The sequence below is a fragment of the Notamacropus eugenii genome, chromosome 1 (genome assembly GCF_028372415.1).
Source record: "Notamacropus eugenii isolate mMacEug1 chromosome 1, mMacEug1.pri_v2, whole genome shotgun sequence".
Taxonomy (NCBI): Eukaryota; Metazoa; Chordata; class Mammalia; order Diprotodontia; family Macropodidae; genus Notamacropus; species Notamacropus eugenii.
The window spans coordinates 588,218,060-588,230,382 of record NC_092872.1 but is presented as its reverse complement, the minus strand read 5'-3'; the positions used below and the strand labels follow the sequence as shown (position 1 = coordinate 588,230,382).

General features: G+C 36.4%; 1 protein-coding gene across 1 annotated transcript in view; it reads right to left on the bottom strand.

Moving 5' to 3' along the window:
* MACROD2 (mono-ADP ribosylhydrolase 2) overlaps positions 1-11,911 on the bottom strand; it is a 2,147,078-nt gene extending 2,135,167 nt beyond the window's left edge. Inside the window, exons 1-2 of the mRNA XM_072634489.1 lie at positions 11,463-11,911; positions 7,684-7,800 (exon numbers count right to left, since the gene is read on the bottom strand). Coding sequence (XP_072490590.1) covers positions 7,684-7,800; positions 11,463-11,508 — 163 coding nt within the window. The 5' untranslated portion in view covers positions 11,509-11,911. The remainder of the gene's footprint in view (positions 1-7,683; positions 7,801-11,462) is intronic.
* Positions 11,912-12,323: the final 412 nt, after the last annotated feature.

Here is a 12,323-nt window from a genome sequence, read left to right as displayed (position 1 = left end):
ATATTAGATTGCCAAATCATATTAGTATGAAAACTCATTCTTCCAAAAGAGTATAAACTTTTAAATACTGTAGGGTAACACACAAGCAATAAGTTTAATTAACGTTTATTAATAGCTTGCTAATAGTTGTTTTACTAATTATTATTGTTTACTAAATTGGTATGTTTTACTAACGTGTAACTAACTTAAATTTAGTTAAACATAATGTTTAACTATATTTTTAACTGTTAATCTGAAACTTTAAATGGGACTCTACTAAAAGAAAAAACAAATTATGATGATCTTTGAATGTTATAATGATAAACTGGTAACATAGTAAGCGTGAATTAATAGTTTCTCATCAACTACCAACTAAAGCACCATACTATAATTTGATGACATTTTAATACTAACACAGTTAGCTAACACTAACAATATAACTAACATAAATTTTTAAAGTTATCTGATTTTTGTTATGAAGATATATTCAGTATTGATAAAGATAATTCATTAAAAATATTTAGCAAGTACCTATCTACTCTGTACAGAGTATAATGGCAGAAATACAAAAAAATAACTTAGAATCCTCTGGCTCAATTCTCAACTCTTTATTAACATACTGAATTGTTTTCCAACATAATAGTGGGAGATAAGGCTTGAGAATGTAATCGCAGGACCTTCTAAACTCAATATGCAGATATTTAGCAGTAAAATATTATATTAATGATACTCAAAGTAAAAAGTTTCTACTTTTAATGCAATAGTGCATGTGAAATAACATATGAAGTAAATGAATGATTCAAGAATACAGAAAATTGTGTGCCTCTGCAGGCAAACTATAAATATGTGTGTGTGTCTATGTACATGCATATATACTTATATTCAAAAAATAACCAACAAGAACCTCAAAAATGGTCATTCCTTCTTAGTGTTTATCAAAGGTAAGAAGGAAAACATGCACCCTAGACTTTGGGGAAACTGATCTCAAACATGCTGAGAGAAAGAATAATATTCTCCTTTGGTTCTCCTCCTGTCTGAGTACAGCTTACGTACTAGCTCAACACTCCCAAAATGTGGGCATTTCCCCCAAGATTCTATCCTGGGCCCTCTTCTACTCTCCCTCTGCACTTTCAGTGACAACAGCAGCTCCCATGAGTAATATAAGTATCATCTCTAGATAGATAAGTCACAAAACTACATATCCAGTTCCGTCTTCTCTAAACTTCAGTCTTAGATCTCAAATTGGCTATTCAACATTTTTAACTGGATATCCTAGAGATATATTAAACTTAAAGGTCTAAAATTGAACTCAGTAGCTTTCCCCCAAACTGAACTCTCCTGAAAACTTTCTTATATCTTTGAAGGCACCACCAAATCTTCAGTCTCCCAGGTTCACATCTCAGCATTATCTTCAATACCTCATTCTACCTATCTAAACAGTTGCCAAATCTTAACACTTCTACCTTCACAACATCTCTTGCATGTGTACCCTTCAATCCACTCAAATACCTACTACTTTAGTTCAGGCCTTCATCATCTGTTGCGTATTACAATAGCCTCCTAACTGTTCTCCCCTGCCTCAAGTGTCTCAACACTAGTTCATCCAACATAAAGCTGCTAAAATAATTTTCCTTAAGCACAGATCTGATAATGTTACTCCCTTATACAACCAACTCCAGTGGCTTCTTACTGCCTCTAGAATAAAATAGAAAAATTTCTGTTCAGCTTTTAAATTACTACACAACCTAGACCCAATCAAACTTTCTAGGCCAGGGGTGGGGAACTTGCAACCTCGAGGCCACATGTGTGGTCCTTTGACTGAATCTAAACTTCACAGAATAAATCCTCTTAATAAAGTATTTATTCTGTAAAACTTGGACTCAGTTAAAAGGCCTCAAGGACGCAGGTTCCCCATCCCTGTTTTAGGCTCATTGGACACTACTCCACCACTCGGAGATCCAGCCAAACTGGACTTCTCTCTACTCCTCAATGTTATAACAATCCATTTCCCATCTCCTTGCCTTTGCACTGGTTATCCCCCCCTACCCATGTCTGGAACGTACCTCTTTTCTTTTAAGATACAGCTCAGGTACCATCTTCTTTGTGAAACCTTTTCTGATGTCCCCAACTGCTACTTCCTTCCACTACAAACTACCCTGTATTTAACTACATTATGTGTATACAAAATACATATTAAATTAATATTTTTGGTATTTTTATATATATTCTTTATGTACTTGTTATTTCCCTAATTAGAATGTAAACTATTTGCAACCAGGAAGTATTTCATTCTTTATACTTGTATTTCTAGTGTGTAGCATATAGGTAGGTAGGATTCAACATTCTATAAGGAAAGTGAGTTCAAATGGAATGAAAAGCTCACTAAAACTAAACTCTAATGACACAAATGCAAATGATTCCAATGAGGAATGACAAGCAATAATAAGGAAATCAACATGTTTGCACAAATAATTCATCTATCTTTGAATTTTAAAAGAATAAGCACAAAAGAAAGGAAGCAAAGGTAAACAACTATGAAAGAATATATAAAAATGAGACAGTCTCATAAAAATAATGTCAAGAAGGCTAAATAATGCCCAAAACAAACTGAATCTTGTAATCAATGCTAAGAAAAGAACAGACTTTTTTTAGCTACAATGAAAGAAAAAAGAGGAACAAGGCATAGGACCACTGACTGAGGCAGATGGGACAAGAGACAACAAAAAGAAGGCAAAACTACTCAACCCCTATTCTGGTACTGTTTTCCTTACCAAGGAAAATTATCTGCATATTGAGAAGAACAGGGAAGCCAAAGGGGGAACAATGCTGAATAGCAAGATAAGCAAGAAAATAGAAAACTACTAGTTGCCCTCAATATGTTCAAATCACTCAGGCCAAAAGAACTACATCCCAAAATACTCAAAGAACTTGTGGATGTAACTGCTAAGTCTACTGTCAGTGATCTTTTTGTTAAATGCAGCACGTCAGACTAATCCACTGATCAAGCCTGCCAGTCCGTTCAGTTATACTTGAAAGCTCATAGGATACAGAAGTGGTAACACAAAACTGGGAAAAGGCAAATAATCCCAAGTGTTGGGTTTTTTAAGGGGGTGGGGAGGAGAAAATAGTGTCTACACCTATAGGCCATTGAGCATTACTTCAATTCCAGAGAAAATTCTAGAATGGAGCATTAAAAATATAGTTGGCAATCACTTAGAAAAGGAATCAACGATTACGAACAGCCTAAATGTCTTAATCAAGAACCGGTCATACCAGACTTCCTTTTTTTTACAAGATTAATAAACATGGAGATGAGGGAAATGCTATGGATATAGAGTGTACCTCAATTTTAGCAAAGCTTCTGATAAAGTATGTCAAACTATTCTTCTGGAGAAGATAGAAAAATAAGGATTAGATTATACAATTATATGTATTTTGAACTGGTTAGAAAACTGAACTACAAGAGAGCTTCTTAACAAGAGGTCTCCAGTTGAGTACCCCAGGGAACTGTGCTGGACCCTATGCTGTTTAACAATTTTATCAATGACATGGATAAAGGTCTAGATGACATGCTACTCAAATTTGCAGATGACAAAAAGCTGAGAGAGATAGCTAGTACAGAAGATAACAAGAGTAAGGATCCAAAAGGATTTGGACAGGCAAGAAAACTGGGATGAATCTAATAAAATGAAATTCAACAGGAATAAATGTAAAGTCTTCTCTATGAGTACAAAAAGATGAACTTCACTCATGTAAGATGGGCAAGCTTAGTTATATGACAGTTGTTCTAAAAAGACCTGGGGAGTTTAGTAGACTTTAAATTCAATATGAGTAATCAGTGTGATGTGACAATTGCATTAAGAACAGAAGTCTCAAAGGTGAGGTGATGCTGTCTTTGGGCATCTGCAAGGATATGATGTAAAGGAGGGATTATACTTATTTTTATCAGGAGCAATGGATGGAATTTACAAATGGGCAAATTTAGGTTTGATGTGTGAAAAATCTTCCTAACAAAAGTGGAACACGAGGTCTGTGAGCAGAGGCTGGGCAAACATTTGTCTAGTATGTTATAGTAACAATTCTTTTTGGATCAAATGGTCACTGTGGTCCTTTTCAATCTGAAAATTCTGTGACTGTACTCTCATGACTTTTTCTTTTGGACATTTAGTAGATGTGGGAAATGCCATAAATAGACATGATGACAGCAATGATAACTTGTTAAGATAACTTCAATTTTTATATAGCAAAAAGAATAACTCCTTATGGTAATTTCCATTTTGGAAGTACATTAAGATTTGCAAAGTACTTGCCCCACAACAAGTCTTGTGAAATAGGTAGTGCAAGTTTTATCCCCATTTTACAGATAATCCTTAGTTTTAAGCCTCAAAGATGATAAGTGGTTTACCTATGGTCTAAAAAGTCAGCAAGCAAAGCAGTTTTATAGAGGCAGCCCTTTATAAAATCCTTTAAGATTTATGAAGGGCTTTATTCTACCTGGATTTCAGCATGGCATCTGACAGTCTTCCATGATAACCTTGAAGATATGTGGCTTAATAATACTACATCTCTAATGGTGTGCCACAAGAGTCTATCCTTAGTCCTGTTCAGCATTTTATTAGTGACTTAGGTTAATTTTTTTTTATCTATTTTATGAAGAACAGTAAGCTAGCACAGATAGCTAATATATTAAATTACAGAATCAGAATGCAGACAGACTTATAAATAGGAAAAATAATGAGAATATAATAATATTAAATTTAATAGTGACAAATGTAAAGTACAGTGCTTGGGCATAAAAAGATGCATAATTACTTATGAGGATAATATGGCCAAACAGCAATTCTTAATATAACCTACAGGTTTTAATGGAGTATGAGTCCAATGTGACTTAACAGTGGGACACAGCAACCCAAAAATGTTAATATAATAGAAGCACAGGATCCAAAAGCAATGAGTTGGAAATCCCAAGTACTCCCTTAACAGATAACATATCAAGTATTAGTTTAGTCCATCTTATATTATATTAATCATTATATTTATATAGTACATGTAATATTAATAACATATAATAGAAGCCTTTGCATACCTTATCTCATTTGTTCATTACAACATGCCCTGGGATAGGTGCTGTAATTATCCTCATTTTACAAATGAAAAAATTTAATCTCAGCAAAATTAAATGAGCTACACAGGAGCACACAAGTACTAAGTGCCTGAAGTGGGAAGTGAATCCAGGTCTTTCTGATTCCAAATACAAAGTTCTACTTAATTAATCAGGCTACCTCTGTGTACAATTGTCCCAGTAGGATGTAAGCTCCATGAGAGCAGGATAATTTTTCATTTTGTTTTCATATCTCCAAGAGGGAACACAGTGCCTTAATTACAGAAGATGCATGATAAATTAAATTATGATAGTTTTCTTCCTAGGGCTATGCTGCACTGAAGTAATTACTTAGCATCAAACAGTTAATTCTATATATGGTCCCTGATTTTCACTGAAATCAGAGAAAAGCAGTAGGAATACAACCAAGTCTTCTATGCGCCTTTGTTCCATCCAAAGACAGCAAATCATACATCCAGGAATGGAGTGCTGTTCTAATAGAAGTCTATCATGAAGAGAAAGGTAGCAAATGAAAATGGATCAAATAACAGCTTTACCCAACTCAGAACAATTATCAAAAGTTTTTTTTCCTTTTGAAACTTCTAGAACTTGCTGTATATATTAATTTGCACTAGATATATGCACTTGTAAAACTGTTATTTCCATATTTTACCAACAATACTTTGGAATAGATTAGCCCAAAATATTTACAAATGGAGGGAGGGATAATAAACAAAAACGTATAATGGGTTAAAAAAGGGCCTGCTTTTTGCTCTTCTCTAACCTAATTATCAACTTTCCAAAACCATCAGATTAACCTATTAAGGAAATTTTAATAGAATCTAGCTAATGTGTAAACGTCACTTTCTAGCCTTTTAACTATACTCCAAGAATAAAAAAAAGAATTCAACTAAATAACACAAACTTAGAGGAAAATAAATAAAAATAGTGACATGTCACATATATAATTTTACATGATGTCACTGTGTTGAAATGTCTGTACTACAAACAAAAAAGTCTTCCACTGAAAACCTAGCTATGGTCAATTATGACAAAATAACGAATCTGTAATTAGTCCAATTTTATTCTAACTCCATCTCTAATATGGAATTACATTTAAATTCCTAAGTTTGCTGACAAATCAGCTATTTTAAATGACATTTTGTTAGCTGAGTTTAAAACTCACTTTGAAAGCCATCAGAATTTTTTTTTTTATTAAACACATGTAAAATATATTATCACACCTGAAGGATGTGCAGTTTCACTGGTGTGGGTACTCTCTCTACTGACACAGATCTCAACTTCTCTATGCTTTTAGTACACAGTCTCTAAGAGTGGTTGTGACCAAAAAATTCATCACCCTTCCTCTAACTTTAGTGGAGGAAATTGTAACTGTAGGTTAATCCTTGGATGACAGACACATTAATCTATATCCCCAGGCCTGTTCATGAAGCCTTATGAAGGTGCTTTCCAAATCAGAAGAGCCTCTCAAAGCTTGTGGTTTGCCAATACACTTTTAAGAACCTGGGTCACTTCCATACCACAAGAGGCATCAAAGCAGAACTTTAGTGAAATCAAAAATATATAACTGTGCAAATATAAAAAACATATATGTGTGTATGTATATATACACGTATGTGTATATGTGTTGTGCATAGATAGAAATAGATAGTGGCGTGGACTATTAAAAAGAAAACATAAAATTATGGTTATACTCATGCTTAAAGTTATTCCTGTCTTTGTTATCTTTTCCTAAATTTACATTTTTTAAAAGCTGCTTTAAAAAGAAAAAAAATGCTTAACTTTTGTCTTTTATGTTGTTTTAGTGTACTAAGCATTGATTAAATACTGTTAATGGAAAGCACAAATTCAGGATACATAATGCATACTATGTATTTTTAAAAATGCATATGGATGTGAAATTAGTCAGGTGAAGGAAAAAGCTGATGCCAGCCATTTGCTACAAAAGTTAGGAAGACTCATGTTGTAGGGTATTACTAAATGTATTTTTTAAATGATTATTTTACTTGAACTTCCATTTCAAGAAACAAGTTATAGATTCATGAAGGGCTACATATACCAAAAATACAGCATTTTATCTAGGAATTAGAAAAAAACACAATCCTCAAGTAATAATTGTAATGACAATATTATCTAATAATACATAGTATTTTATATTTCACAAAGCACTGTATAACCATGATGCAAAGAGGACATACAAGTATTAGTTCCACTTTTAAAGACAAAGAAGCTGACATTCAGAGGTTAAAAGTCTCAGCCATGGTCTCCCAATACATACATTTTAAAGTAAGAACTCAAACCTGTCTTTCTGGATTCAAGTTCAGTGTTCTTTCAGCTATACTACAAAGTAGCCTACATCATAACATTATTCAACTACATTAACTCAATTTCAATTAGAAAAAAAGATAAAAGTAGAATTTACAATAATAATTTCAACCAGCAGAAAGTGGTACTTCCTTTTCACCAACTGTTAACAGCTCTTACCCCCTTTCTACTGAAATTATAGACAAAAGGTTCCATCTTTCCTGCTGAAGTCTTTGATAAAAGGTTACACTCTAATAGCTGGGCATTTTAAAACTTACCGTCATTCTGGCTTTTGCTCTTCATTTCTTCCTTCCATGACGGTATGTCTTTCAAAGGAACATAATCCCTCACGTATTCTTTGCGTCTCTCTTCCAAGGTCATCTTCAGTAAACGTTCTTTTAAAAAAATGCAAATCATTTTTATTTTTTAAACTTCAAAACTTAGTATTATTTTGCATTACACTTTTGAAAATGTTAGTGGCCTTATGAAAAAATTGAAGTGCCCTTGAGCAACACTCCCAATATAATAATTGCACAATTTCAAGTACTAAGTACTTGATAAATTATATGATTTCAGAGTTGAAAGAAACTTTAGAATTAATTTCATTTTGCAGAAAAACTGAGGTCTAAAGAGATGAAGTGACTTGCTCATTTTCTTTCCACTACTGATAAAATCAGGTCATCTTACTCTCAGTTAAGAGTCTTTGCACTTATACCATGCTGCCTCTCAATTTTTTTTGGACTGATTAAGAACAAAAGCAAAATAAATTTTATTCCAGAAGAAAAAAATAACCAATGTTCATAGCATTTATGTTTAGTTGAGGAAGATTACTTCACATTATTCTTTTTTCAAAATATAAAAATATTTACAATGCTTAGTTACCGTTGAGGTTTGTGAACATGATCTATACCTGTGGTTTCATGGATTTGGGGAACTCTAGTTGAGGAAATTCCCTCTACCAATGCAAATTAGCAATTCCTCTGCAATGTAAGATTCTTAGTAAGTTATCTAGGGCACCTTTCCCCTTGTCACACAGTTAGAATGTTAGAGACAAGATTTGTACCTAGGTCTTGATTATAGGGTTAGATTTCTATTGACTATACAGCATACTGCCTCTCATTGTTTAGGTAAAGAAAAGTTACAAATAACTGGTTTTATAAATATTAGTCATAACTTATAGGAATGTGATCTGACATCTTTTCTACGGTGGTCATTTAAGATTTTAAATGAAAAAACAAAAACAACAATAAAGGAAACAAAAACAACACAATATCAAAAGCAAAACCCACCTGCAATTATACAGAAGGTAATTCGCATTGGAAACTTGAAATTATAAAACATGTTTAGATAAAATATAAGCTATCTATTTCCAATATAATGGGTTTTTTAAGATTAAGGTTCAAAAATGCAGAGCCAAGGACACTGATTTGCCAACATATGAGCTTGAGAACTTTATCTGGCTATTTCTTTAAACCAGGAAACCAATAAATACATGAGAATAAATAGACTGACTCCACAGGAGTACAAGAAGCTACTTCAGTATTATGTAAAACTTATTCTTAAAGAGCAAAGCAGTTCACTTCTTAACAAATACTGTCCACATGAATCACCAAAACATGTTCAATGTTATCTAAAACAATAAAGCAGGCAAGCAAACCTATTTTTACTTAGACATTAAGTTCAAGTAAGTTTGTATGTGGTTTTGTCATTTAAATGAGGTAGGTCAACATTACTTCATAACTCAACAACTTTAAACAAAAAGGCCATATATTTTCTAATAGTATGACTACTAAAAGTAGATAAATCCTATTTTCTCTTTAGTATTAACAACTCTCAGAAAGGGAGGTCTCACCATTTTGGAGTGTAACTTAATCTTTAATATGTAAGTAATGTAACAGTAGATACTGTGATAATTCATCAACACAATCTCTCTTAAGTTTACATTAAAGACTTAAAGCTACAAAATTTCTCTTATGAAATAAAAGTTACAAGCATAATAGCTAATTTAGCTTTGGCCCACAGGCACTTTTATTATTATACGCCATCATGCATTTGTTTCTTCATGATTTTATAAGCTGGTTACTTTTCTCTCTACACTAATAGAAGCAAATAAGAAAACTCATGGAAAAAGAAGTTTTAAAACATATGCTAGTCATTTATAGCTGTGTGACTATTAAAAGACAACAATATATGGTGCAGAGTCATTTAAAGTTGGGAAACTTTCTGTTATGGTGAAAAATAGGTATTAAGTAATTATTTCATCAAAATATGTAACAAAAAGTTTTTTCCACTAATATGAAATCATTGATGTTATTTTACTATCTCAGAATCATGAATAAAGATAGAGGTAAAGGATTTTTAACAATATGTAAAACAAAGGTTTAAATCCTATCTTTCCAGAAAGGCTATATGCTGTGGTTAAAACAATTGCTACCCCAAAAAAGAAAATTTTCTACCAACTAAAGTTACCAGAGTTGTCTAAGATTTACTAAATTCCTTTCCAGTGTTTTTTTAGGACTCAGGCTTTGAGTCTTACTATTATCATCAATAATGAAATTTATTGAAAGGTTAGCTCTTTTAGTATTCTAGTTGCCTATAAAAAACATTGTACGATAAAATGGCACATAAGCTGATATTTTAGATTGTTTTCCTAAGGTTGTAGTTCTATTTTGTGACATTAAAACAAATTTTCCATATACCTAATTCAGACAGGATTTGTTTTGACCTATAATTGTCATAAGGGCCTTTATTAAAATTCTAAAAGGGAGGGAGGGTGAATGCCTCCCAGTGGTGCCCTGTGAGAAAGACTCTATGGAGTTCTTTCAGTTTAAATCTCTTTCTTATCTCCTTTGTTTGCCCTTCTTGTTCACAAGGACTGGGACTTGAAATAGAAGTCTCCAATTTTTAGACAGCAATTTACTAGGTGTTCAAACTTCCCATTTATTCATTGCTTGATATTCCCACAGAGAATATTGTATACATTTAGAGTACCTTACACAGTGATGTGCTGAGAGCAGTAGCACTGTAGTTATGCTTTTATATTTTTGTAAAAAAGCAAAGGAGGGAAGGGAAAGGGAAATGAAAAGAAAGAGTATGTCAAAGAGTGTGCTTTGTAAAAAAAAAAATAAATATACATATATACTTTCTTGCAAAGTCATTTTCCCTTTAAAAAATATACAAAAGGATCAATGTAAGTGGTTGTTTTTTTAAACACAAAATCAATGACACTGATAATATTGGCTGACTTGAATACGCCTTGATACACACCAATACTAGGAAGGTCTGTCCAAAACAGTGACATAAGTAATAAGCGGTTACTCCAAGAAACTTTAGTTTCTCAGTGAGAAGATCAGAGAAAGAAAAACACAGGAAAAAAAGCACAGATGGCTTTGGAGCTACTTATCCTATACTGCCTCCGCAGTCTGGGGTCAACTTTACATCATATATACTTATTTACTTAGGAGTGCCCACCTAGTAGAAATAATAGCCACGCTTCAGTCAAGCCAAATGGGATAGGGAGGAAGGACAAAACTACAAAGATGTTGTCATTTTGTGTCAACGAAAAACAAGGACGGGACAGTTCGGGAGAGGGGGAAAGGGAGTTCACGAGAAGTGGGAGCTGCAGAAAATAGCAGCCCCCACTGCCGGGTGGCAGTCGGGGCGGCACGTGCAGGTGGAGGTGCGAAGGTCCCAGCAGAGGCTGGAGATGGAGGGGAAAGGCCCGAGGGGAGGCGGGGAGAAGAGGACAAAGTCCTGCCAAGTCCAGGTTCCAACCTGGAAGGATGGAGAGAGGGCACAAACAAACACTGAAGACCGAGGGGCAAGGGCAGTCTGGGAGGACCGTGTGTGCCAGTGCACGTGTGTGTGCACACTCGCGTGTGCATGCACAGGGATGGGGGCGGGGGGGAGCACCACGAGCAACAGAAAGCTCGAGCGGAGGGGGGAGCCATCAGAAAACAGGAGGGACGGCAGCCCGAGCGGAGGGCAGCGCGGCAATCCCAGCCCCCCATTCACCCACAACCAGAAGCCACCCCGAGAAAATAAAGGGGCCGGTTACCTTTCTCCTCTTTCCACACCTTTTTCTTCCTGTTGCTGGGGTACATGTTGCCGTGGGGGTGGCTGGCTTTGAGCTGCAAGTTCCCCAGGCTCACAGGAAAACAGGGGGGGTGTGTGCGCGCGCGGGATGGGAGGGAGAACTCAGGGAAATCCAAAAAGTGAAAGAGTCTCGGCCCCCCCCCCGCCCGCAGCCGCCGCCGCCGTCCCCCCTTCCTCCGGCTCTCCCTTCCCCGTCTCCTCACTGCCTCTCTCGCGCCTCGGGCTCCGGTTCCGATGCCCCCTCGCGAGACGCCCCGGGAGCTGCAGCCGCGACGGCGGCGACGGCAGCGGAGGCAGCGGCGGCACCAGCGGCGGCAGCACCAGCGGCGGCGGCGGCAGCCCCTCAAAGCCTGTCAACTAGGTCACGCCTCGCTCTAACCTAACACCCTGGCGAAGGCCCCGCCTCCCAGCGGCTGGGTGGCTGCACCTCCCATTGGCCGAACGGTCCGCCAGTCTCTCCTCTCCCCCCTCCGCGGGCAGGGGCTTCGGCCCCACGGCGCAGGCGCAGGCGCAGCCTCCCCATCCCGACGTTGTGGACGTTGGGGAGCAGGAAAAAGGAGAAAAGAATAGGGAGGCGGGGGGAGGGGGAAGGGGGAGAGAGGCGGGGGAAGAGAAAGGAGCGAAGGGGAAGAAGGGAGTGGGAAAGGGACGGGGCGGAGCCAGAGGGAGGACTTGAGCCTGCTGGAAGGGGAGGGCTGCGGTGCCTCCTTTGCTGTGCGAAAATGTCTGAGAGTTGACCTTAGATTGCGCTTACAAGGAATTTGTGGCCTGGATGGAAGACAAGCGACGCAACAGATTATCAACAATGAACAATTCGGTTTAC